This window comes from Chiloscyllium plagiosum, unplaced genomic scaffold (genome assembly GCF_037043375.1).
Source record: "Chiloscyllium plagiosum isolate Xiang-an unplaced genomic scaffold, Cpla_swu_hap1 HiC_scaffold_15, whole genome shotgun sequence".
In the NCBI taxonomy this organism is placed as follows: Eukaryota; Metazoa; Chordata; class Chondrichthyes; order Orectolobiformes; family Hemiscylliidae; genus Chiloscyllium; species Chiloscyllium plagiosum.
The window spans coordinates 15,230,753-15,258,499 of record NW_028270153.1 but is presented as its reverse complement, the minus strand read 5'-3'; the positions used below and the strand labels follow the sequence as shown (position 1 = coordinate 15,258,499).

At 44.0% G+C, this 27,747-nt stretch overlaps 1 protein-coding gene across 1 annotated transcript in view; it reads left to right on the top strand.

Annotated features, from left to right (window-relative positions):
- Window positions 1–26,198, top strand: part of LOC122560262 (src-like-adapter 2) — a 34,617-nt gene extending 8,419 nt beyond the window's left edge. Inside the window, exons 2-8 of the mRNA XM_043710775.2 lie at window positions 4,878–5,005; window positions 8,089–8,191; window positions 10,745–10,831; window positions 13,504–13,607; window positions 18,491–18,640; window positions 21,961–22,090; window positions 22,988–26,198. Of these exons, the coding sequence (XP_043566710.1) occupies window positions 4,927–5,005; window positions 8,089–8,191; window positions 10,745–10,831; window positions 13,504–13,607; window positions 18,491–18,640; window positions 21,961–22,090; window positions 22,988–23,225 (891 nt within the window). The 5' untranslated portion in view covers window positions 4,878–4,926 and the 3' untranslated portion in view covers window positions 23,226–26,198. The remainder of the gene's footprint in view (window positions 1–4,877; window positions 5,006–8,088; window positions 8,192–10,744; window positions 10,832–13,503; window positions 13,608–18,490; window positions 18,641–21,960; window positions 22,091–22,987) is intronic.
- Window positions 26,199–27,747: the final 1,549 nt, after the last annotated feature.

The window sequence follows — 27,747 nt, the reverse complement described above, 5'->3', positions numbered from 1 at the left end:
CTGTTAATGTTTTGAGTCTGATGCAACTCTTCTTCAGAGAAGTTCTGAAGAAGCCGCACTGGACTCAAAATGTTAACTCCATTCCTCTCTCCACAGTTACCACCAGACCTGCTGAGTTTTTCCAGTATTCCCCCACGGTTATTTCAGATTTCCGACATCCACAGTATTTTGCCTTTACCCAATAAAACTTTATTCCACCACACATAATTTTTGAAGTTATTTAAGAACAAAATAACTGAAGTCACAAAATAACCAAACTCCTGAAAACAGCGTGCAAACGACATGGGGAATCTTACTTTTGCTTGAGATGAAGGTTGGCTTTATTGCTGCATTGTCATGACTTTCCATATCTGTTAGCTGGGTAGTATGAGCTAGTCATTCTGGCACACAACACTCTGGCACAGTTGATATGAAGAAAAGATCTAAAGTGCAAGAAATGGAAAGCCACACATGAATCAACCACATAGCACAGTGACTCAGTGGTTAGCAAAGCTGCCTCACAGTGCCAGGGTCCCAGGTTCGATCCCAGCCTCGGGTAACTGTCTGTGTGGAGTTTGCACATACTCCCTGTGTCTGCATGGGTTTCCTCTGGGTGCTCTGGTTTCCTCCCACAGTTCAAAGATGTGCAGGTCAGGTGAATTGGCCATGTTAAATTGCCCATAGTGTTAGGTACATTAGTCAGAGGTAAATGGGTCTGGGCGGGTTACTCTTCGGAGGGTCAGTGTGGACTGGTTGGGCCAGAAGGGTCTGTTTCCATACTGTAAAAAAAAACCCAGATCCAGTTTCCAATGATATCTGGTGAGTACCTTTGTACAGTATACCATGATTAACACTGAACATGGCAAAATCACAGAACCATGGATGATGCAGATATCTCATAGCTGATCTCCTCTGGGTAAGTAAGTAGACTTGCTGTTTCCACGGAGGCCACAAAGTCTCATTTCTGTGAGAAGGAAACTTTAAACTCCATTGGAGGTGCCGTTAATGCAGGAAACCTCATGGTTTCAGCTCAGAATGAAACAATCTTCAAATAACTGCCTTTCCTATTCCCGGTGCTTTCAATGCGTTGAAGTCGAACACCTGAAGAGTGAAAGACTCAACGTGTTTCAATTTTAGTTTTAGTTCGGTATTTGGCATGTGGTGGTTATATGCCGAACTCTAACAGCTCATACATTTTTTGAATTGCCGCAGTCCATGTGGAGTAAGTATTCACACAGTTTCTGCAGCAGGTCAATGCATCTGAAAGACTTGCTGAGCCTTTCCAGAGAGAAGCTGAGAGTCAACCATACCTGGATTCAGAAGGCCAACAGGGTGAAACTGGCCTCTGAGGAGTGTTAGCAACCTAGACAGATTTTTAAAAAACAATTTAGGGTGGTTCAGTGGTTAATACTGCTGCCTCACAATGTTAGGATCCCAGGTTTGATTCCTGCCTTGGGTGACTATCTGTGCAGAGTTCATGCATTCTCCCGTGTCTACATGAGTTTCCTCCCACAGTCAGGTTAGGTCGAGTGGACTTGCTAAATTGCCTCAGTGTATCCAGGAATGTGAAGGATATTTGGATTGGCCATGCTAAATTGTCCGTAATGTCCTGGGATATGCAGGTTTGGTGGATTATCCATGGGGGAAACCCCGTGATGGGGTGTGGGGTGAGTCTGGGTGGCTTGCTCTTTGGAGAGTCAATGCAGACCCATTGGGCCAAATAGCCTTTATCTGCTCTGTAGGAAATCTGTGATTCTACTTTCTGGTCAGAATTAATGAAAGCAACATTTTGCTCCAGATTTATTAATTGAATTTAACTTCCCCCAGCTGCCATTTGTGGGATTTAAACACGTCTCATCAAAGCAGTGACCGAGCCTTTGGATTACTAGCCCAGTAACACAACCATGATGATGCAACACTTATACCCTCATCAACCTTACTCTCCATACTCCCCCACAACCTCACTACCATCCCCTCCTTCCTCCTTTCCCCAACACCCAATCTGCCAAATATGTATGGTATATCTCATGGTGCAGGCCTGAATAAGATACTTCCCATCAGTTAGCAAGTGAAGCACTCAGCCAATGATAAAAACAGATTATTCCAACAGAGTTAAAGAAATGGGCTCACGAGCGAATTCAATTTCAAAACCATAGAAAAATCACAAGGTAAAGGGGCGGCACAGTGGCTCAGTGGTTAGCACTGCTGCCTCACAGTGGCCAGGTCCCAGATTCCATTCCAGCCTCGGGCAACTGTCTGTGTGGAGTTGGCACATTCTCCCCTGTGTCTGCATGGGTTTCCTCCGGGTGCTCCGGTTTCCTCCCAGAATCCAAAGATGTGCAGGTTAGGAGATTGGCCGGGCTAAATTGCCCATTGGTCAATGGTAAATAAATAGAGTAGGGGAATGGGTCTGAGTGGATTATCCTTTGGAGGGTCATTGTGGACTTGTTGGGCCGAAGGGCCTGTTTCTACACTGTAGGGATGGATGCTTTGTAAAACCATAGCGCAGACTCATGGAGGTTGTAGAAGGAGAGCTTATTTGTTGAAAATCTCCAGATGAGATTAATGTCAATAAATTAAAATCAATAGAAACCAAAAGAATTGTGAATGCTGTAAATCAGAAACAGCTGGAAAAGCTCAGGAGGTCTGGCAGCATCTACGGAGAGAAATCAGGGTCAATCTAGTGCCGGACTTGCTGAGCTTTTCCATCAGCTTCAGTTTCTGGTTTAAAATCAATAGTTCACTGAATGATGACTGTCAAAAGTCCCTTTCCAGGGAGAGCTTTGGTCGACATGGTTTCTGGAGCTCAACAGCAGCTCCTACCAGAGTAGCACCAAGAGACATCGAAATGAACCAGTGGCCTTCCACTGTCACCCAGGACTTCCCCTCTTCAGTTACTCGAAGGGACTCCTCCTTAGAGTTTGGTTGCATGTCAGCCCCATGCTCCTGATTCGCCCGTGGGGAGTGTCGGACAGATCAGAGAGCATTTCCTCCACAGCCTGGCAGCAAGCTGAGTAGGGGCTCGTTGTTCCTGACCATCTGCCCCGCTTTCATAGTTACGTCGACGCTCAGGGATCCCTGGAGATGGAGCACGCTGCCCCCCACTCCCCCAGCACGCTGTCCCCTCCCCCTCCCCCATTACGCTGTCCTACCCTTCCCCAGCACGCTGTCCCCTCCCCCCTTCCCCCAGCATGCTATCTCCTCCCCCTCCCCTTCCCCAGCACTATAGAGGTCTTTCCAGACCAGTGGGGAGTACAGGAGCTGAGTGCATCAACGCTCTGGATAACATTGCTTTGACTGGATGATGTTCCGTTCTTTGACTGGATAGGTTTCCACTGACCATGAGCATTTATTTTTGTTAAAGTGCTCCTTCAGGTGCATCTAACTTCATTTTAAATTTGTTTAAAAGACTAGAGAGGGGAGAATTGTCATTTTGAAATGGGGGACTTTTTCGAATATTACTGTGGCTTAGTGCTGTTCTTTTTGCTTTTCCTTATAAAGCTTCAGTTTGCATTTTCTTTATACTTGGCAAAGAAATGCGATAGGTTTGGTTGACTACCTGTATGTAACTGTGTGAAGCGGTCGGTGTGAAAGTGTGACTGTATGCTTTATCTGTACTGAGAACAGATCTCTCCAGTACAGGGCAAGGCAAGAGGCTAAAGCAGTCACTTCAATGCTTTACAAAATGCTCCAGAAGATTGGGAATTTTCTCAGTGTAATTGCAAGAGATAGCCAAAACTCACTGAAATCTGTAAGGCGATTGTCCGCAGTGTTCACCTTCTCTTGACAGTTCAGATTCTATGAATTTGGCAAACGCTGCCAATCTAAAACCAAAACAGAAATTGCTGGAAAAGCTCAGCAGGTCTGTGGAGGGGAATCAGAGTTAACGTTTGGGCTTGAGTGACCCTTCCTCAGAACGTGTGTACATTGTTGAATCGACATGAAGAACATTAAAGCCAGATGACCTGTTTCACAGGTGTCATTAGGAAATAATGATTGACCCAGAACACCAAGGCCCTCCAGATATCCATCCACTGCAGTAACTCAAATCTTCTAACACGCCTACCAATAAAAGCAAAATACTGTAGATGCTGGAAATCTGAAATGAACACAGAGAGTGCTAGAGAAACTCTGCAGGTGGAGAGAGAAAATATTTTGAGTCCAGTATGAGACTTAGTTCCTGAGGAGAAGGTTATACCAGACTTGAAACAGTCACTCTGTTTCTCACTCCACAGATGCTGCAGGACCTGCTGAGTTTCTTCAGCATTCTCTGTGTTTGTTACAACAACATTCATAGTCACCAGGCCAGCATTTATTACCCACCCCTAATCGCCTTTGCTGTGGCATTGTTTCAAGCTGTCTGCAGTGCTGTTAGGGAGGGAGTGCCAGGGTTTTGACCCAGTGACAGCGAAGGAATGGAGATATATTGCCACGTCTGAATGGCGTGTGGCTTGGAGAGGAACTTGCAGCTGGTGCATTTAAGCGTCTGCTTCCCTTGCTCCTCCAGGTGTTCGAGGTTGCAGGTTTGGAAGGTGCTGTCAAAGGATCCTTTGCATCTCTCTGTGCACATTGGACATGCACACCGGCAGTGAAGGAAGACAATGTTGAAGGTAGTGGATGGGGCCACAATCAAGTGGGGATGCTTTGTCTTGGATGGTGCTAAGCTTTTTGAGTATCTTTGGAAGCTGCACTCATCGAGGCAACTGACAAGTATTCCACCTCACTCCAGACTTGTGCCTTGCAGATGGTGGGCAAGGGGACACTGGAAGATGTATGTCTGAGGGCAGGAGTGGGTTCGACATCAGCAAACCCTTTCCGCTCACTGTCTGGGGCTGACACATTTCAATTATCATTGAACCACGGGTGCTCATTGGATCTTCCTTCTCCTTCCTTTGCAGCCTCTGCTGTTTAAAACAGTAACGAGCAGTTCCGTGGGGCGTGGACATTATGGGCAGCCGACCCAGCAAGTGCAGGCACCAGAACATGACCATGATTTCATCCAACCCAACCAACCAACTCTCTCCAGGTAAGATATACCCTCCACCAGAGGGCACCCCTGAGCGGGGAAGAGGAAGGGGGAAGTTGGGGAATGGTTAATGAATGATCAGGGTACCGCCTCCTGGCCACTGCTGTGCAAGCTGTGTGCTGGAAGAGTTTACATCAAATTACAATAAAGATGCTGTTATCCGGATCCTGGAATTCTCATGCAACCAGCATCCGAGATTCAAAATCCAGGTGCTTGAGATTCGGATAACAGGTTTTGACTGGTACTAGCAATTGGGAGGAAATAATGGATCAGATGCTTTATTAAAGCTAGTTCAAGAGTTACCTTATCGATAAAGTCAGAATCACCTATCATGGCCAGGTACACTGGTATTTATGAGAGCTCCTGGCCCCTTGTTCTTAAAAGGTTAAAAATCTGATGAAGGAGCAGCGCTCCAAAAGCTAGTGCTTCCAAATAAACCTGTAGGACTATAACCTGGTGTTGTGTGATTTTTAACTTTGTCTACCCCAGTCCAACACCGGCTCCTCCACATCGTTCTGAAAAGGCACATTCATCTTCTAGTTGCAACATCTCCCAGCCACCACTAGCATTGCTCATGCAGTCAGCAGCTTCATCTAACAGACACCCCATTCCCGGTCCACCCTGGATCCGGGGAGGTTACTGCACATAGATTGACCAGCGCAGACAGAGCCCCAGTTTCATTGTAGGATATAGTAGATGCTCAAAGAGTAGTTGATCCATCACTACCTTCTCCAGGCAACTAAAAGTGGATAATAAATATTAAAAATCACACAACACCAGGTTATAGTCCCACAGGTTTACTTGAAAGCATTTGCTTTTGAAGCACTGCTTCTTCATCAGGTGGTTCTTCAACAAGGTGCTCCGAAAGCTTGTGCTTCCAAGTAAACCCATTGGACTATAACCTGGTGTTGTGTGATTTTTAACATTGTCCAGCCCAGTCCAACACCGGCATCTCCCCAGCCTGCAGTGTCACCCATATCTTGAGAATAAATAAGAGACAATGTTGGTGAAGTTCCCGACAGAGCTGAAAATGTGTTGCTGGAAAAGCGCCGCAGGTCAGGCAGCATCCTGACCTGCTGCGCTTTTCCAGCAACACATTTTCAGCTCTGATCTCCAGCATCTGCAGTCCTCACTTTCTCCTAGAAGTTCCCGACAGAATCAACAAAGATTGGTTGGAAATCTGGAACCACAGAGTCTTAAAAAAATAGAGCCAGATCTTCCCAAGATGAAGTCAAGTAACACATATACACAAAAGTGACTCTTGACAGCTGGAATTCCCTTTTGCAAATGACAATTGATGCCGCTGTGAATTGTCAGCCTTTGAACTGAGAACGATAGACCTTGTTAATCAAAGGTATTAAAGAATGTAGGGCAAAGATGGGTAATTGGATTTAGATCAGAAATCAGCCTTGATTCCAGTAATTGGGTTCAGGGGCTAAATGGCCTCCTTCTGTTCCTATTATCTGAACATATCGGAGACTTTTTTTGTTATACAATTGGTGGTCTCGATGTGAATTAATGTGGTCACCACTACTTTTAGATCAGTATAATTTTACTTCTGTTGTCTGGAAGCACACGCGTCAATCATTGAGATGTCTCTAACACTTCCATATCTACTGAGTCCTGAAAAGCTCCTCCACTTTCTCAAGCAGCTCCATGCAGTCAGACATTTAACTGGTCTGACTGCAGGTCTACGGCCAGTGGTGTTTCACAAGGATCAGTGCTGGGACCTCTGTTGTTTGTAAGATACATAAACGATTTGGATGAAAACATAGGAGGTCTGAATAGGAAGTTTGCGGATGGCACCAACTATTGGTGGAGCTTTGGATATGGGGAAGGATATCAAAGGATGCAGCAGGATAATACATCAGTTAGAAAGTTGGGCAGAGAAATGGCAGATGGAGTTTAATCTTGACAAGTGTGAGGTGGTGCATTTTGGGAGGTCAAATGCAAGACAAAAGTATACAGCAGGGCTCTTAGGAGCATTGACATACAGAGGGATCTTGGGATGCAAGTCCATAGTTCCCTTAAAGTGACAACCAAGTGGGTACATGGTAAAGAAGGCATACAACATGCTTGCCTTCATTGATCAGAGCATTAAGTATAAAAGCTGTCAAGTCATGTTACAGCTGTACAAGACTTTAGTTAGGCCGCTTGTGGAGTATTGTTTATAGTTCTGGTGTAACACACTATAGGAAGGATGTGGAGACTTTGGAGAAGTGCAAAGGAGGTTTACCAGGATGTCGCCTGGATTGGAGTGGATTAGCTATAAGGAGAGGTCGGACAAACTTGGGTTGTTTTCGCTAGAGTGCTAGAGGCTGACAGATGATCTGTTAGAGGTAAATAAAATTATGAGAGGCATGGATAGGGTGGATAGACGGGGTCTTTCTCCCAGGGTGGAAATGGCAAATACTAGGGAGCATAGGGTTAAGGTGAGAGGGGGGAAGTTTAAAGGAGGTGTGCGAGGCAAATTTTTTTACACAGAGGGTGGTAGGTGCCTGGAACGCACTGCCAGGGGAGGTGGTAGAAGCAGATACAACAGAGACGTTTAACAGGCATTTAAACAGACACATGACCAGCCTGGTATTAGAGGGATACAGACTGTGTGCAGGCAGATGGGATTAGTTTAGAATGGCTTCATGGTCAGCACAGACATGATGGGCTGAAGGGTACTGCACTATACTGTTCTATATTTCATGTTTCTATGGTAATCCCAGTCTAAATGTATCATCTTCTAAAAAGCGTAGTTTCTTTCTGGCCAGAACAAAAGGTGAATGTTAAATCCAATGGGCATTGCTGTACATTATTAAAGATATTTTAGTAGAAAAATAATGGTTGGTGCCAACAATGGGGAACTACCCATTCGTATGACAGAAGTTGCAACTGTGCAGTTATAACATTACAAGCTCATCTCTTATTCCGGTCAGAATCATTTGTAGGTTCTTGTATTTTGAGAAACAATGGGAAGGGTGACAGGAAGGCCATTTTGATTTTGTGTCGTGGTTGACACCTTTATACTAATCCTAAATTTTGCTAAGAAAAAGGTTTCTAATGCCTTCAAAACTTTGTTTTCTTTTTTCTAGATATTAGCAAAGTTATGACGGTAGTGGCACTGTATAATTACCCGTCAACATCTGATACTGAACCTGTTATTAGTGTGGGCGAGAGACTGAATGTTGTTAGCGAGTAAGTATTATTCTACATGCGGCTGTGATGGACATGTTTTTAACTGTGGGTGCAACCGTTAACTCTTTAGAATGTGGGAAAATCATTTTATTGATTGGATTTCCCTGTGCGCCCATACATAAAATCCCAAAGGCCTCCAAACCAGACAGAGTTCTCCAATACACTTGTGGTGTGAACATTAAAGATCTCCCTTCTCTTCTATCCCTGACCTCCAGCAATAGGTATCATAAATACTTCAACTCAGATTCCTGACAGTCTGACCTTCCTGAAAACCATTGGGTTAAGGCCACTGTGCGCGATATTAGCAGCAAATACAATTAACCACCCTCCCCACAGAAGGGTACTTAATATCTGGAAATAAATTCTGTGCTTCTTTCCCCCCATTTTCTTTAAACACTTTCCCTTCTTTGGTTGATATGAAACAATGTAGAATGGGGAAAGACCGATTTGACTATGGGTTGAGAATCATCCAGTGAAGGTGATTAAGAACTTGTTTACTTTAGCATTGCTCCGAGAAGGTAGATTAACACCGCAGGACCCTGGGGGAGGGGTGGTTGATGGTGGGAAGTCACGTGATAACGCCTCCAGAAATGCACCCAACCTAATTTGGCAACATAACAAGAAAGTATTAATGCATTTACATGAAATTCTGTTGTTTGCTGTTTGAGAGGCAACATAACTTAGGGGTTTGCTACAAGTGGTGAAACAGAGAGATTCATGGAAGTATACTGATTATTAATGTCATTGTGTATTTACCACTTTACTATGGATTGTATGGCTTAAGGGGATGAGTTAACTTGCTTCCTGTTGGAGGTGAGGTACAAACCCAGAAACGCTAAACCTTCCCTTATTATTCACTGTTTCCACGTATGGAGTCAGCTATTATGAGGGGGCATAGCTTTAAATTAAGGGGTGGTAGGTATAGGACAGATGTTAGGGGTAGGTTCTTTACTCAGCGAGTCGTGAGTTCATGGAATGCCCTGCCAATAGCAGTGGTGGACTCTCCCTCTTTATGGGTATTTAAACGGGCATTGGATAGGCATTTGGAGGATAGTGGGATAGTTTAGGTTAGGTGGGCTTGGATCGGCGCAACATCGAGGGCCAAAGGGCCTGTACTGCGCTGTATTTTTCTATGTTCTTTGTTCTATGTTCTATGCTGTGCTGATATTCTCAAATTAGACTGCAGAATATTGTTAAGCATTGGGTATTGTCCCTACCTCTGAGCCAGAAAATCTGGGTCCAGGTCACACCTCACAACTCAATGGGTAAGGAAGATGCATTCATAATGTGGCCAAACAAGTATCAATTTGTAAATCCTTTCAACGTGCACCTATAAGATTGGGAGATTCCAAGTCACCCATGTGAGGGGAGCAGTGGTGGCACCCCCACCATCACTGTCCAAAGGTCCAGAATGCATGGTATTCTTTGTTGCGAAAATATACTTTATTCATAAAAGTAGACAGAGAAAGCTTCTCATTCTGGCCTGTACAATCATTCCAATGGGGTAAAAGGAACAAACAACACATTGGAATTTCTCACCGAGTTACTGTGTAGTTGCAAATAATGATGGCATTTTTACCACACGCAGGAAATCAAATTTACATTTTAAGGCGATGAGCAAGAACTGAGCGGTTCCCCGTTTTACTTTGGCAGGAAGACTGAAGCTGGTAGTCGTTCATGTTACCACGGCAACTCAGATGCCCTGCAAGTGGGGTGGCGGGGAGGAAGGGGGGAAGGTTCAAGAAACTGGTACAGTCCGGCTTGCAGTCCATAGCATGGGGCTCAATCTCCATTCTGGCTGGGGTGGGTTTGGGAACTTACTCCTTGTTTTGTAGATCAGGCCTGCCACACAGAACTCATGAATAAGGGCTTCAGAAAATAAACTTGATTGCAATGTACTCTGTCAAATATTTGTGTTGTTAAAGCAATTAGTTAATTGTAACTTAAACGATTAATGCAGTCATCTATAAGAGCCTGCATGGAATAAAATATAAAGACTGGTTGGGATCTCACATGTACTTTGAATTTGTGAAAAGACAGCTTCTACTTAAAAGGGATTCAATTTTTGGCAAATGTGGTTAATTTTAGTGAGTTGCTTAAAGCACGTTCTGTTGTTGTCTGCAGGGAATGAGCATTGACACTGGGGAAACGTGCTGATTAAAATGCAAATGAAGTTAGACCAGAAGAGGCAAGAACGGAAGTAGGCCATTCAGCCCATTGAGTAGCTGATCTGATAATCCCCAACTCCACTTTCCTGCCTTTCCCCCCCCATAACCCTTGATCCCCTCAGTAACTAAAAATGTGTCCATCTCAGCCTTGAATGTACTTAATGACCAGGCCTCAACAGCCCTCTGTGGTAAAGCATTGCATAGATTCACTACTTCTCATCGCTGCCTTAAATGGGTGACCCCTTACTCTGAGAATCTGCTCTCTGTTCCTAGACTCTCCCACAAGGGAAAGCAGCTTTTCTGCATCTACCTTGTCAAGCCCACGAAGAATTTTGTGTGTTTCAATAAGTTTTTTTGAATGAATTTCTTTTCTGTTAAATTGTAGGGAAGGCGATTGGTGGAAAGTGGTGTCCTTGGCAACTGGCAAAGAATGTCACATCCCTTGCAATTATGCGGCCAAGGTGTATCACAGGTAAAGAGAGTTCCTCATTTTCCATACGCTCGACGTTGTATTCATATCATTGCAGTGACAGGAAACAGTTTCTAGTTGAAAGGTTCCTGTTTCTACTGAAGTAGCAGGAAAATTCTCAGCAACTACAGACCTCACTCCATTTTCCGCTGTCACATGCAGTATTCAGGGTTCCTTTCGTTCTATTTCCTTGAACAGTCACTTTCAAAATGGCCAGCATTTTCATTCTCGCAGTCAGAAGATTATGGTTTGCAGAGCTTTTCCAGAGATGAGAGTATGCTTTCTTTTATCGGTCAGAGTATTGAGTACAGGAGTAGGGAGCTGAAAATGTGTTGCTGGAACAGCGCAGCAGGTCAGGCAGCATCCAAGGAGCAGGAGAATCGACGTTTCGGGCATCAGCCCTTCCGAAACGTCGATTCTCCTGTTCCTTGGATGCTGCCTGACCTGCTGCGCTGTTCCAGCAACACATTTTCAGCTCTGATCTCCAGCATCTGCAGTCCTCACTTTCTCCTACAGGAGTTGGGAGGTCATGTTGCAGCTGTACAGGACATTGGTTAGGCCACTGTTGGAATATTGCATGTAATTCTGGTCTCCTTCCTATCGGAAAGATGTTGTGAAACTTGAAAGGGTTCAGAAAAGATTTACAAGTATGTTGCCAGGGTTGGAGGATTTGAGCTATAGGGAGAGGCTGAACAGATTGGGGCTGTTTTCCCTGGAGCGTCGGAGGCTGAGGGGTGACCTTGTAGAGGTTTACAAAATTATGAGGAGCATAGATAGGGTAAATAGACAAAGTCTTTTCCCTGGGGTTGGGGAGTCCAGAACTAGAGGGCATAGGTTTAGGGTGAGAGGGGAAAGATATAAAAGAGACCTCAGGGGCAACATTTTCATGCAGAGGGTGATACGTGTATGGAATGAGCTGCCAGCGGAAGTGGTAGAGGCTGGTACAATTTCAACATTTAAGAGGCATTTGGATGGGTATATGAATAGGAAGGGTTTGGAGGGATATGGGCCAGGTGCTGGCAGGTGGGACTAGATTGGGATATCTGGTCGGCATGGACGGGTTGGACCGAAGGGTCTGTTTCCATGCTGTACATCTCTATGACTATGACTCTAATTCTGCACAGTACTGAGGGAGTGCTTCATAATTAGAGGCTCTGGCTTTTAAATGCAAGTCGACATAGCATGCCCAGCGTACAAAATCTTAAGGCACTATTTCAAAGGACAGTGAATAGCGTATATTGTCAAATGTTTTAGACAGCCTGCAACCAACATCAAAATAACGCAGAACAGAAGAAAAACACCAAAGAACTGCAGGTTCTGGAAATCAGAAATGCAGATTATCTGCTCATCGTTTCTATCTGTGGGATCTTACTGAGCGCACCTTGGTCGCTGAGTTTCCCCTATCGTAGCATTGGCTACACTTTAGAAACATAGAGAAGTTAAGAACGAGAGGTCATAGTTTTAGGCTGAACAGTAGTAGATTTAAAACAGAGAAGAAGAGAAATTACTCTCTTGAAGGGTCGTGAATCTGGTGATTCACTATCCAAGAATGCCTGGGAAGGTAGAGGAAGCCGGAAACCTTACAGCATATTTCAAAGAACATTTGAAATTTCTTTTTGTTGTTGTGTCACTCTAGTCTTACCAGACCATAGGGGCTGCTCTCTCATTAGAGACAGAAGCGACTGGTGGCGATTTAACCTGAGGGTCACCAGACCTCAGGGGAGGGAAGAGGTTGAGAAAGCGGGTCCTTCACAGTAACCTCAAATCGGTGTTGGGAATTGAACACACGCTTAAAAATGTGTTGCTGGAAAAGCTCAGCAGGTCAGGCAGCATCAAAGGAGCAGGAGAATCGACGTTTCGGGCATAAGCCCTTCTTCAGGAATGCTGGAATGATTCAGGAATGATTCCTGAAGAAGGGCTTATGCCCGAAACGTCGATTCTCCTGCTCCATTGATGCTGCCTGACCTGCTGCGCTTTTCCAGCAACACATTTTTAAGCTCTGATCTCCAGCATCTGCTTTCCTCATTTTCTCCTAATTGAATGCACGCTGTTAGCATCATTCTGTAAATCAACAATCCAACCAACTGAGCTAAACCAATTCCCTGAAATATTATAACATTCAAGGATATAGGACAAGTGCAGGAAATTGGGTTTAGCATGCCTTTAGTCGTAGTAGTATCAGTACAGACCTGATGGGCCGAAGGGCGTTTTCGGCGTTGTGTGATTCTGTGAATGCCAGGACACCGAAAACATTTAAGGAGAAGGTAGACTGATTTGTAATTAGGACTGGGCTGAAGTGTGATGGGGAGCGGGCAGGAAAATGGATTGGAGGCCGAGGTGAGACCAGCCATGATTGTAATCAATGGCAGAGCAGGGTCAAGGAGTTGAATTACTTACTCCTGCTCTGAGTTTTCATGTCCAATTCACTTTGCGATGTCCTGGGTTCATGAAAAGCACAATATAAATGTGTTTCTCTGTCACCACCTCCTCAATCTGTTACGCGTTGAGTTGAAGTGCTGGGGAATGACAAGACCTGACCTGGTGGGTGCTAATGTGTCATCCATCACCAACACCATGTGTATGAATACCAGGAAATTACAGATCAGGTTCAACTAACTGCGCCACTCCTTTGCACCTTCTCACTTTCTTTGTTCTTTCTTCCCTCCCGCCCACAGATGGCTGTTTGAAGGTATCAGCAGAGAGAAGGCAGAGGAACTGCTTCTGTTACCTAGCAACCGGTCAGGGGCTTTCATGATCAGAGAAAGTCAGACCAGAAAAGGTAGGCAAAGGAAAAATTGAAATGAATGAACTTTACTGTCACATATACTCAATGAGTACAATTAAACGTTTATATCTCAGGTATAAAGAAATAGAATGTCCAGCATTGCAGAAGTGAAAGCCCAGGACGTACAACTAGGAGAAAGTGAGGACTGCAGATGCTGGAGATCAGAGTCGAGAGTGTGGTACTGGAAAAGCACAGCAGGTCAGGCAGCATCTGAGGAGCAGGAGAGTCGATGTTCCAGGCTTAAGCTCTTCATCAACCCTTTTATTCCTCATTCCTGATGAGGGGTTTATGCCCAAAACGTCGATTCACCTGCTCCTCGGACGCTGCCTGACCTGCTGTGCTTTTCCAGAATGTAAAATTGCCCATTCCACATTGGGCTCGATGCCAGATTCCAGGGAACATAAGGCACAGGAAATATAACCAGGAGTAGGCGGTTCGGATATTATGGCTGACCCTTAGGAAAATCCAGTAAAGGAACATTAATACTTGGACATGAACATTGTATTGCAGCTCCATTTTTTTAGATTACCTAAAGGGTGGAAACAGGCCCTTCGGCCCAACAAGTCCACACCGACCCTCCGAAGAGTAACCCATCCAGACCCATTCTTCCTCTGACTAATGCACCTAACACTATGGGCAATTTAGCATGGCCAATTCACCTGACCTGCACATCCCCACACAGACACGGGGAGAATGCACAAACTTCACACAGGCAGTCGCCAGAGGCTGGAATCGAACCTGGGACCCTGGTGCTGCGAGGCAGCAGTGCTAATCACTGTGCCACTGTGCCACCCATAAGGTACATTGGGCAGTATGTGTCATTTGCAAGTTGTACTGGAATTTTCCTATGGTTTTACCTCAACTCTGTATTCCCACTTTATACTCCTTTTTTCCCTTTAGTGAAAATAGCCCCACACTCTCTGCTAAATATATTCCTCAACTGAGCATCCACAGCCCTCTGTGGTAGAGAATTGTAAAAATTCACAATCCTCTGAGTGAAAGAAAGTTTCTCTTTCTCTCATTTATAAAGGGCCAATTCATTGTTGGGAGAAAAGCAAACTACTGCAGATCGAGCTGAAACAGAGAATACTGGAGAAACTCAGCAGATCTGGCAGCTGCTGTGGAGAGAAAGCTAATGTTTTGAGCCGCTTCTTCTGAAAAAGTTACGCTGCACTTGAAACATTAACAGTTTCTCTCTCCAGCACTTTCTGTTTTTATTTCATTATCAGGAGAAAAAGTAACTTTTCTGAGTAGATTGGAGTGTTAATAAAATCCCATAAAATTAATTATCATATTGATAGCATAAACAAGATCATAGAATCCAATCAATGTGGAAACAGGCCATTCGGCCCATTGAATCCACATCAATCCTCTGAAGAGCAGACCCACCCCGCTACCCTATTTCCATAGCTAATCCACCTCACCCTCACATCCTTGGATATTAGGGGGCAATTTAGCATGGCCAATCCATCTAACCTGCACATCTTTGGACTGTGGGAGGAAACCGGAGCACCCGGAGGAAACCCACGCAGACACGGGGAGAACGTGCAGACTCCACACAGACAGTCGCCCGAGGCTGGAATTAAATCCAGGTCTCTAGCGCTGTGAGGCAGTAGTGCTAACCACTGCGCCACCGTGCTGCCCTTAAGATCATGGCTTATTTATAAACATCAGTCTCTGTCACAGCTAAAATGTAATAAATAAACAGCAGCATGTGTTGTTTTTTCCATTCCATGTGGGCTTTGCCTCTCATTCTTCTATATTCCAAGAACAGGCCTAACCTACTCAGCCTCATCTCATAAGGCAGTCCCTCCCTATAGTTACAGTGCCATCTAAGGTGCAAAGAAATAAAATGTCCAGAACATAAAATTGTCCGTTCCAACCTAGTGAACTTTCTCTGGCCTGCCTCTGATGCCAGTATTCCTTTCCTTTTGTCAGCAGTGGTTTTTACCTGCCCAGTGCCAGGGCAAGGGAGCAGGTCTCAGGCCTACCTCAGCTGGAATGGGCATTAAACCATCGCTACTGACGCAATTCTGAAGCATATACTATAAAACTGAATTAACCACCTTGTCCATAGCATGTGAAATTAATAGTAAATAAATGAAGGCAAAATACGTAAATGCTAACAAATCGGTAAGTATTTACCTTTGAGACAGCACGAGGAAGTCACATGGTTAAACTACTGTACGATGGCAGACATTGTATTGATGTTTTATCAGTACAGAGTGTCCTGTGTATTAAACAGATCTGTACACTTTTACACATTGATGCAATCAACATGTTACTAGCTTCTTTGAATGATTGCATCTGTAAAGTGAAAAGCTCTCGAGTACAGAATGCAGAGGGGGAAACTCTTTCATGTCTGATAAGAAACATTTGCAAAATTATTGCTCAAGAAAACTTTTTGGGGACAATTTACTTATTGCTTGCTTATGTTTATTAATAAGTGTATTCTTTCACTAAAAAGCTCAGCAGCAAATTAATCAAAACCAGAAAACTAGTAGGCACCCAAAGCTAAAAGTCAAAAAATATTATCATGACATTTAGAAAATAATAAAACTGACTCATTAAGAATATCTCTGATTAATTAGTTTCTGTTTCTAAAGCGAGCCAAGTCCTTTCTGTACATTTCAAAGGCTTGTATTGAATTAATCAGCAAGATCTGAACAATAAAGTTTATCAGCTGTGGGTCAGTCAGTATCACTCACATCTCTCTGCCAGCAGTGGTTTAAGTGTTTAATTCCCATTGAATCCACACCAACCCTCTGAAGAGCATCCTACCCAGACCCACCTTGCTACCCTATAGCCTTGGCTAATCCACCTCACCCTCACATCCTTGGACACTATGGGGCAATTTAGCATGGCCAATCCACCTAACCTGTACATCTTTGGACCCATTCCCAGATTTGAGTCAGTCAAGGTACTCAGTCCAGTGCGGTACTGGGGGAGTGTTGCACTATCATTGGTGCAGTCAGTCAGAGGGTACATTAAAGAGAATCTGCACCAGCCCTCTCATTTGGATGTAATAGATCCCACCTTGCTATTTCAAAAAATAACAGGGGACTCATTCCTGGTACCCCAGCTAATATTTATTGTTCACCTACAATGCTGGGTGAACAATTATCTAGTCATCATCACACTGTGTATAGGAGCTTACTGTTTGCAAACTGGCTGCTACATTTCTTACATTTACAACAGTGACTACACCACAAAAACTCTAGTTACATTGTTGTGAGCATTCTGTGGCCAGGGGAAGGACCTGTACAAATGCAGGTCTTTCTTAGAATTGTCTCAGTGATAATCACCATACTATATTTTTAAACCAACATTGCAAATAGAAATGTACACCACATGGACTGCAGGGATGTGGAACTCACAAATACAGAAATTGGTTTGAAACCACCTCATAGATGGGGTCTGTATAAAGCCAACAGTAAGATCTGCCTTAGGAAATAACACAGCACATGAAGCTGGCTCTCATGCTGAACAGCTGTTCTGATCAGCATGGAGGTATTTATCACACTTCAGTTATTAACTGTGAACAAGTATACTTCAAAATTGGTCACAAATTAGTTTAAGGTGTTATTCTACTGAAATGAACAACTCCATTGTTCCCCAACCCTAACCTTGCTGCAGTAAGAGTCCACAGTTATACGGTGAGCAGCCCTTACCCTGCTGAGTTATCAGCTGCACTGGAATACAGCTGTTGACACCAGAAGTCTACAAAGTTTAATTTAATTTGGCAACGTAAGGATTAAAATACAAGTACTGATAATTCAATCCCAGGTACAGTTAGTAGATACTTTTACTCCAGAGAGTACAACTGTAATGTTTTCAAAATATTTTTATATGAATGGTTAGGAATGAACAAAATAAAACTCAGCAAGTGATAAAGTTTGGTGTGCAAATCTGAAGTGTGAAAAAGCTCCCCCTCCCAGAGATGATAAAGAAAGGAAACCAGATAAAAGTTCTCTGTCAGTGTAAGATGCTGGCTGGCAGGTGTTTATCAGCATCGGATGGTAGTGCCTGTCAGACCGCACTCCCCTGAGCAGGTGGCATGAGGTATCAACCAAGAACGACAGTCACAGGTGACAGGAAGCTGAATCCTCAGACCACCGTCTGGGGGCTGCATTGTCGAGTGCCACATCCATCCTTTCACAGATGCGTGTGGCTAACCCATTAACCCTGCCACTGCTGCAACAAGACTACCATGTCATTTCAATGTCTGGCGATGGAAGGCCTGGTGTGAAAATAGGTTATATGCAAATAAAACCCTTGGGTTTATGTTATGTCAGTGAATCTAACACACTTTACAGCCCTCAAGGTACTGTTTTGAAGTGGTAGCAGGTGTTTATTTGGCTCCCGAGGGATCAGGTAATTGAAGACCAGAAGTTCGTTATAGAGACTTAGAGATGTACAGCACGGAAACAGACCCTTCGGCCCAACTCGTCCATGCTGACCAGATATCCTAAATTAATCGAGTCCCATTTGCCAGCATTTGGCCCACATCCCTCTAAACCCTTCCTATACGTGTATCCATCCAGATACCTTTTAAATGTTGTACCAGCCTCCACCACTGGGGGTGTACATCCGCCTTCCTTTCAGAAAGTTACTCTTAAACTTCTTCCACCATTCTTCCAGGCACTGCGTTCCAGATTGTAACATTGGACTACGTCAAACAATGTAATTCCTATATATATAATATATACAGATATACTTGTTTTCATGTCATTGTAATATTATATAATTCCTGCACTTATCTTTCCAAGTTGGAATTGAAGATTGAGAAAAGGATATTGTGGTAGCCCTAAGTACTCCCTGACTCATTCCTGTCTTACAGTTCCGAATGTTCATGTTCCCTTCTCTTGTTTCCTCAGGTTCCTATTCATTGTCTGTTCGACGATCCAACAATGCATCATGGGATTCCATCAAACACTACCGCATTCATCGCCTACCCAACGGCTGGTTCTACATCTCCCCTCGGCTCACTGTCCCATCTCTGCACGATATGGTGGATTATTATTCAGGTACACCTCACACAAACTCTCAAAGCACGTGCGATTTTTCCAGGTTTTCATGCAGCTGATATCAGTGGTGGAAGTGAAGGGGAGTTAGACATTTGTAAGTGAAGTAACACCACAGAGGCCTGTATCCCATCAGCTAGACCCCTTTTATTTTATGTGGAGAGTCCTTGATGTTGATCCAGCTCCCTTAGAGCCAGCTCTCAGCATGAACAGTACCTCTGACACTCCTGTTTATTCTCTTTCTGTTTTTCTTTCCCTTTTTTCTTTTTTTCTTTTCACTTTTTTTTTATTTAACCCCCACACTACCGCCTAACTCCAGTAGTGCTTATTTTTTCCCCAGCACCAATGTTGTGTGTGCAGGTGTGAGACACAGTATGAGACACAAGGTGCATGAATCTTTATTCAAGTTCCACCACCAGGAAGATAGGAAAACACCCGAGTGGCTGGTGCAAGCAGTGCCCTTCACAAAAGGGCAATGCTGTGTGGTCAAACAGTGAAGGGGAGGGCAGGGATTAAATCAAAATAAAGTTGGAAGGGGAGACACTCCTGTTTATATCTGTCAGCCAGGGCTCCCTGATTGGATCAGGTTAACAGCCCCAATCAGGGAACTCATATTCTATGAGGTCCACCTGGCTAACCTCATTCCAATCACTTCAGTAAGAGGTTGGATTTTAGGGGGTTTGGAAACTGGGGCAAGTGACAGGTATGAAGACAGGCAAGGCTATGAATGTTTAATGGACCAATCAGATAACAGAAGACAACCCAAGATTCACAACTTTTAATAATTCAGCACAAGTACGCCTCCTGTCTGGATACTTTACTTTCTCAGGTTCCAACCCCTGACTCAGGGAAAACCCGGGTTTTTATTTGCAAAATTAGCAATTTCCCATTACCAGGGGCATTGAAACCCTACCTTTTTATTTCATAAAACGTCTGAAAACCCAGCTGTTTACTTTTGAAGTCCCCACCAATATATCAATGCATCCTATTAACAACTAACAACATTAACCACCAGGAGTGGTGTGACAATAACAGCAAAAAAAAGGAGGGATTAAATCAAAATAGTGTTGGAGGGGCAATAATGCATTTCATCCCCTGAAAACCCAGCTCTATTCTTTTTACAAGCCACCAACAACTCACCCAAATAATCGACAAAACAAACAATGAACAAGTGCTTCCCCCTAGGCCATGCAACAATAACAGAGTCATACAGTCATACAGCATGGAAACAGACTCTTCGTTCAGGCTGATCAAGTTTCCTAAACTGAACTCGCCCCATTTGCCTGCATGTGACCCATATCCCTCTAAACATTTCCAAGTCATGTACCTGTCGAAATGTCCTTCAAAAGTTGTAACTGAACTTGCATCTATCACTTCCTCTGGCATCTCATTCCATACACGCACCACTCTCTGTGTGGAAAAAGTTACCCCTCAGGTCCCTTTTAAACCTTTCCCCTCTCACCTTAAACCTATGCCCTCTAGTTTTGAACTCCTCTATGCTAGGGAAAAGACTTTGGCTATTCACCTCATATATGCCCCTCAGGATTTTATAAATTTCTTTAAGGTCACCCCTCAACCTCCTAAGCTCCAGGGAAAAAGGTCCTGGTCTATCCAACCTCTACTTATAACTCAAACCCCTCGGCCCGGTAACGTCCTTGCTAATCTTTTCTGCATCCTTTCCTGTTTAATAACATCTTTCCAAATCAGGGTGACCAGAATTGTATGCTGTACTCTAAAAATGGCCTTCTCAATGTCCTGTATCTCAATAAGATGTCCCAACTCCTCTGACCAATGAAGGCAAGCAAACCAAATGCCTTCTTACTCCATTTTCAAAGTACTATAGACATAGACCATTACAGCGCAGTACAGGCTCTTCGGCCCTCAATGTTACACCAACCTGTGGGACCAATCTAAAGCCCATCTAACCTTCACTATTCTATTTTTGTCCATATGTCTATATGCCTGCCCAATGACCCATTTTCGTCCATATGTCTATCCAATGACTATATACCTGAACTCTTTGGGATACCCTTGGGAATCTCTAAGATCATCCAATTTTACTCTATTGTACATCCCTGGCAATTGTACCTTCAGCCCCAGAGCTGAAGGAAGGGAAGGTATTAGAGTATAGATTACTTACAGTGTGGAAACAGGCCCTTCGGCCCAACAAGAGCACACCGACCCTCCGAAGAGCAACGCACCCAGACCCATTCCCCTACATTTACCCCTTCACCTAACGCTACGGGTAAATTAGCATGGCCAATTCACCTAACCTGCACATTTTTGGACTGTGGGAGGAAACCCACGCAGACGTGGGGAGAATGTGCAAACTCCACACAGACAGTTGCCTGAGGCGGGAATTGAACCCGGGTCTCTGGCGCTGTGAAGCAGCAGTGCTAACCACCGTGCCAGAGAAGATTAAATTAAAAGCATATTGGAGGAGGAGATAGAACAGTCTAGCCCCTGCTGTGTGTATCTTAGTCTAAATGCAAAACTCAGCTCTTTACCTATACCTATACTTCTAATAAAAACAACAATGAACAAGTACCACCCACCAGAGACACTGCAGCAGTAACAAAATGCAAAAGAGGGAGAGGATTAAATTACAATTGTGTTAGTGTGGGAGCAGTTACATGCTCTAGCTTCTGAGGTACCTACCTCTGGTTAAATGTCCCCCAACACCAACCCATTCAGGAACGTTATGACACACTTCTGGAGCAGGAGGGACTTAAACCTGTGCCTCCTGATTCAGAGATAGGGGCACTATCACTACACCATAGTCCAGTTCTTCTCTTGTAATCTACATGCCCAGAACATTAGCCTTGACCTCTGGATTACTGGTCCAGTGACATTACCACTACACCACCATCATTCCTTCGGTCAATCTGTTCAGTGATGTTATTATACAACTCTTGAGCAGGTCGGTCTTGAAGCCGGACCTCCTGGCTCAGATATAAGGTCACGATGACTGCAAGGACACAAGAGTCCCCTCTTCTATACAAACTCAATGAGCATTTCCTGATCTCAATTAACCCTGAAGCTGGTCTGGTTCACCCTGAAAGGGACCTGCATTTTTAACATTGCCAATGGAGCGATCAGAAGACAGAAAGGTAGCTCTTAAATCGGGATGTCTTGGGCTGGCACGGAAGGTAGGTTGCAGATTCAAGCTGGGAAGGCTGGTGGGTCAACCCGGGAAAGCCTGTGAGTTGGTCATTTGGAAAATATATACTGTTTATTTAGCTTTTTTTCTGACAGTGGGCTTGGTTTGTATCGGAACCACTTACAACTTTTGCTGACTCTCCATTCTCTGTGCCCCTCTGCAGAATGTGGTGAGGGACTGTGCTGCACTTTGAAGGAGCCTTGTCACATTCAGGGACCTCGCGTGGCCCAGCAACATCACCCAGACCCTATCATGGTGCAGAATCCTCAGCTCAACTGGAACGAAGTGGACAGGTATGAAGCATGCAGACCTCAGTCACATCATCAACAAACATCCATCTCCAACATGCAGCCAATGTGAAGGAGGGGTAAAAAACAATTCGGGGCACATTACAGAGCAGGAGAAGACAGCTGGACAATGAGCCAGCTGGCTTTTTTGACCAGCGAAGCCTTGATGGGCCGAAGGAGTCTTTTTCTGTGCTGCAGATCTCTGTGGCTGTGTGGTAGGATTGCAATCCAGAGGTTTGTCATTGGCAGGAGGTGGAAGAGAGGTGGGGGTGTAGGAAAGGGGCAGCTTGGTGAATATGGGAGGAATGGAGTGGAGACACAACCCTCATGTGGTGAAGGCACAGAGCGGAACATTTCCAATGCTTGCAGAGAGATGTTCTCATGGAGCTGTAAACTGGCCTATTATTAGGGCAAAAACAATGGCCCAGTGCACACAAACCCCTGTGTCTTCCCTGAAGCCTGTGTGTGCATGTGTCAGTGTATGTGTGTCTGTATGTGTGTGTGTGTGTGTGTGCATGTGCGTGTGTGTGTGTGTCTGTGTGTATGTGTGTGCGGTGTGTGGGTGTCTGTCTGTCTGTGCGTGTGTGTCTGTGTCTGTCTGTCTGTGTGTATGTGTGTGTGTATGTGTGTGTGTGGGTGTCTGTGTGTGCGTGTGTGTGGGTGTCTGTCTATGTGTATGTGTGTGCGTGTGTGTGGGTATCTGTCTGTGTGTATGTGTGTGTGTGTGTGTGTCTGTCTGTGTGTATGTGTGTGCGTGTGGGTGTCTGTGTGTGTGTGCATGTGTGTGTGTCTGTGTGTGTGTGCATGTGTGTGCGTGTGTGTATGTGTGTGTGTGTGCATTAGAGTAATTCGGGAAGTCCTTGTCCTGCTGGAATGCTCATTATCCATTTCCTTCTCTTCTAGCTCTGTTTTGATCAGTGACAACAAGGAGTCGGGAGAGGAGTCACCCGTCAGTATGGGTCTACGTGAAGCCATCAACTCTTACTTGTTCATGACAGAGGAGATGGACCTCGATAAGATGAGTGACAAAACAACACGTTTGAAAACACTGCAAGCCCGATTACAGAGCAGCCAACGACATGTTAACCTTAACACGATGGGGAATCTCGGTCACCTCAACTTCAACTCAGCTGGACTTTAACCCCAAAACGAGAAGAACTCAGGGGGGTGGCTGGTGTGGACATCACTGTATTCTCTTTAAGTTATTTACTGTGGTCAGTTAAGCTGCACTTTGTTCCTTTTTGTTGCTCTTTTTATTTACGTGAATGGGTCATGTGGCCCATTGCTCTCAGTGTTACACTATGGAGGAAAGGTTTAACTAAGGTTGCTGGGTCGAGCTGGATATATTTGGAATGGTTCCATCAAGTCGGAGTTATCATGCTCAGACCCAGTCAAACATCCCTCTTTTCGGCCCCATCTCCAATGTTGTTTTGTTCTTTCACGGGATGAGGGTGACCCCAGCTGGGCCAGCATTTCTTGCCCATTGCTGGTTGCCCTCGAGAAGGTGGTGGTGAGCTGCCTTCTTGATCCACTGGTGTCATTGCGCTGTGCGCACCCTCCCTTGCCATAAGGGAGAATGTTCCAGGATATTGACCCAGTGCCAGTGAAGGAATGGCGATACATTTACAACTCAGGATGGTTCCCAGGTCCGAGTTGAGGCATTGCTCAGGTCACCTGATGCACTCCACCCCCTACTACGGTGGCTTCAGTTTAGACTGCAGAACCTGCTGCTGGTCTCTTGGTAAAACTTACCACATTTTTACTCCATCATGGCTGATTTTGCACCCTGTCCCAATTTTACTTTACGTTGCCATTAATCAACAAAGAGCAATATTCGGAGAAAGTGAGGACTGCAAATGATGGAGATCTGAGTCAAAACGTGTGGTGCTGGAAAAACACAGCCGGTCAGGCAGCATCCGAGGAGCAGGAGAATCAACATTTCAAGCATAAGCTATGCTGGAAACATCGACTGTCTTGCTCCTCAGATGCTGCCTGACCGGCTGTGTTTTTCCAGCACCACACGTTTTGACAAAGAGCAATATTTGGTTAGTGTGAAACTGGCATTCCATTTAATCCTGTGAGATCACTCCCAGCAAGTTTGCTTTAAAACTCCCCCCAGTCCCGTCTCAAAAAGATGCTGCTTTTTGCGGCAAAGTTTTGAGGTAGAGACTTTTCCCTTCAAAAGCTAAAGCCAGATTTTCTTCTGGCACTTCTGAACCTTGTTTACTTCAATGCCGAAACCATGGGGGTTAAGAGAGTAAAAGAGTTGGGTTTCTAGCAATGTTTTAAAGAAGGGAAACAGGAGATGGAGAGCTGTAGGGAGGGAATTGCTCTTCTTAAGGCCAGTGACGGAAGCTTTCGTACATCAGAGGAAAGCAAGATGCCAGCGTTAGATGAGCAGAAATATTTCAGAGGATTTGTGGCTGATGGTGCTCAGGAGCGGCAGGAAAGGCCAGGGGGAGATTTGAAAATGAAGAAGAGAATTGCTCAACTTGGAACCTCAATTTATACAGCAATTCTTGTAGTCCTTTCCAAATATCCTCATGCTGGGACACCATGTCAAGGCTTGAAAATTGCCATGATTTGGAGATGCCGGTGTTGGACTGGGGTGTACCAAGTTAATAATCAACCACCTGATGAAGGAGCGTCGCTCCAAAAGCTAGTGCTTCCGATTAAACCTGTTGGACTTTAACCTGGTGTTGTGTGATTTTTTAACTTTGAAAATTGCCACAATCTCCTTGTGAGAAGCAGAGAGTGTGAAGGCAGTTCCCAATTTTGGGTAAACCTAGTCTCCAGCCATTGTGCCCAACGAGACCACACCATTATTGTACCCCACAAAAACCAACTCTCCCCACTTTTTCAACAAGTGCTATCAAAATACCCTTCCATTTCCTTTCTCCATCATGTATCTATCTAGCTTTACCCTTGACTGAATCTGCTATTCACTACATCTCGTCCATGTGGTTGATAATTTTATTCTAACTACTCGCTGGGGAAAAATATATTTGTTGGATTCCTTTGTCAGTTTGATTAAAAAGCAAATCTGTGCTGGCTGTGAACTTGTGGATGAGTCGGAAAATGTCATAAGGGTGAGGAGTGAGCTATTACAATGTGACCAGTTCCTTGTAATTGATATCATTTAGTGGTGACATGGGTCGGAAATATGTTTGTGCATCAGGTCCTAGGATCAGATTGCAGCTTTTGTAACAAAACTGCAAAGCAAGCGAAAAGCAACCTCGTGCCCCTTTGTGTTCTCAATCACAGACCTTGCTTCCTGTAGAACATCCAGTTCACAGGAACTTGAGACAGCTGTCTGGTCACCGAGTGGAACATTTCATCATCTTGGCCCTTTGCAATATTGTATCCAGCTCTTGGAAAAGGCATGAGGTTGCAAACTAAAGTAGACCCATAACAATGGGCTAATCAGAGCTGAGACCAGATAGATATTGAGATTGTAACACAATCATAATTGTGAAAAAGAATTGAATAATCTCCGACTTGCATGAAACTGTGCAAAATGCAAGTTGTCTCAATCCATCATCTGCACTTGGGAGGAAGTGCCAAAGATCTGCACACCATTTCCATGGGGTGTGACTGAACATTCCAGGTACTTGGAAAAAGGAAGTATTTTGGGTTGGAAGCCAAAACGAAAATGCACAGCTCGCAATATGTGTCTTAGGTTTCTTTAAGGTGTGTTCCCACTGAGCAGCACCCTGGGACACAGGGAGTGTCTGTCCTATCAAGAGTTAACTTTTACATGTTACTAGCTGTCAATGCCAAATGGTTTCCAACATTTGAAGTTGTGTAGTTCATTGGAGTTGCATGAGGATGAAATAAACAGTTTGGTTCATTGCAAATATTTGGATTTGCAACTAAATCCAGTGCAACTAAATGCAAATAAATGCAATAATATATTTTATTGAAGGGGAAATGGTCTGTATTCTTGGAATTGCTGGCATCAGGAAGGTGTGCTGGCTCAAAGGAAATCAAAAAAACCTGGACTCAAGCAAAGATAGTGCTGTATAATTTATTTGACAAATTCAGTGGTCATGGTGTAAAAGTATTTTTGTCTTACTTTGTTATTGTGAATAAATCAAACTTGGTAATAACATTACTGCATTGTGTCTCATTCAGTGGTACACATGTTCCATTCATTAAGGAGCTACAAGCCACATTAAAATCTTCAGATGAACACAATTCAATATAAGGCAAAAGTGAGGACTGCAGATCCAGGAAACCAGAGTTTAGATCAGAGTGGTGCTGGAAAGACACAGCAGGTCAGGCAGCATCCGAAGAGCAGGTACATCGATGTTTCGAGCAAAAGCCCTTCATCAGGAAAACAGATTTGTTGCAGTCATTCACTCACCACTGCCTTCTCAAGGGCATTTAAAAACAGGCAAGAAATGCTGGCCCAGCCAGCGATGCCCACATCCCATAAACAAATAAAAGAAAATAACAAAAGACATTTCAAGAATGAAATTGGTTGGTGCACATTATCAGTTGTCAGGTTAGCTTAGGGGGAAAGAAAAGGTGCCCAGGCCAAGACATTAGAGAACCTCAGATGGCACCTCATGGAATGAGGGGTTTTAAAAATGCAAATCTTTCTTTGCGTTGCTTTTAATTAAGTATGTTTTTATTTTAATTTAGAGAATGAAGGAAGGATATATAAGTTTTATTGCATGACAGAGAACATGGAAGAAATCATTTTGTTTGTTTTTCATTCATTTTGTTCATTATTTGTATGTCTGCAAAAGTTTTATTTAAAGAGAACAAGGAAATATTTTCATGTAACAAGTAGTTAAACAAAGAGGTAATTGGAGTTAATTGATGAATTAATTGATTGGGTAGGAACAAATAGGGAACTCTGACACCCCTTACCGTTGATGGTCTGCATTCCCTTAATGGGCTTAGCATGTACATTAATCAATTGGAAAATAGGAATGATTTACTGGTGGTGTTTAACAGATAAAAAAAACGGGTGATTTGGTGATGGGGGCAAAAAAAAAGTCAGTTATGTGATGAACATTTCTGGATGTTTCACTAGTCATCCTTCTCAGAGGTGTTATTACACACCTCTGGAGCAGGTGGGACTTGAACCCCTGGTTCAGAGGTAGAAAACTACCACTACGCTACAACAGGCACTTCTGGATATTAAACGAAATGGGGAACAGATGGAACCAAAGAAGCTGCAAGTAAGACCCACGTACTCCAGAGGAGTGTAATAATATCCCTCTGAATAGGTCGGTCATAAAATATAGAAATTCTTTTAATAAAGAAAGACTAACTGGGGGGAGGTTGTAGGATAATGGTAATGTCACTGCACTAGTCGTACAAAGTTCAAACTACTGTTCTAACAGAACGAAAGATAAAATAAATAATGAAAGAAATAATATTAGCTAGAATCACAGAGATGTACAGCATGGGAAACAGACCCTTCGGTCCAACTTGTCCATTCTGACTAGATATCCTAAATTCATCTTGTCCCCTTCGTCAGCATTTGGCCTCTATCCCCCTAAACCCTTCCTATTCATATACCATCCAGGTGCCTTATAAATGTTGTAATTGTATCCAACTCCACCACTTCCTCTGGCAGCTCATTCCACACACACACACCTTCTGTGTGAAAAAGTTGTGTCTTGGGTCCCTTTTATAACTTTCCCCTC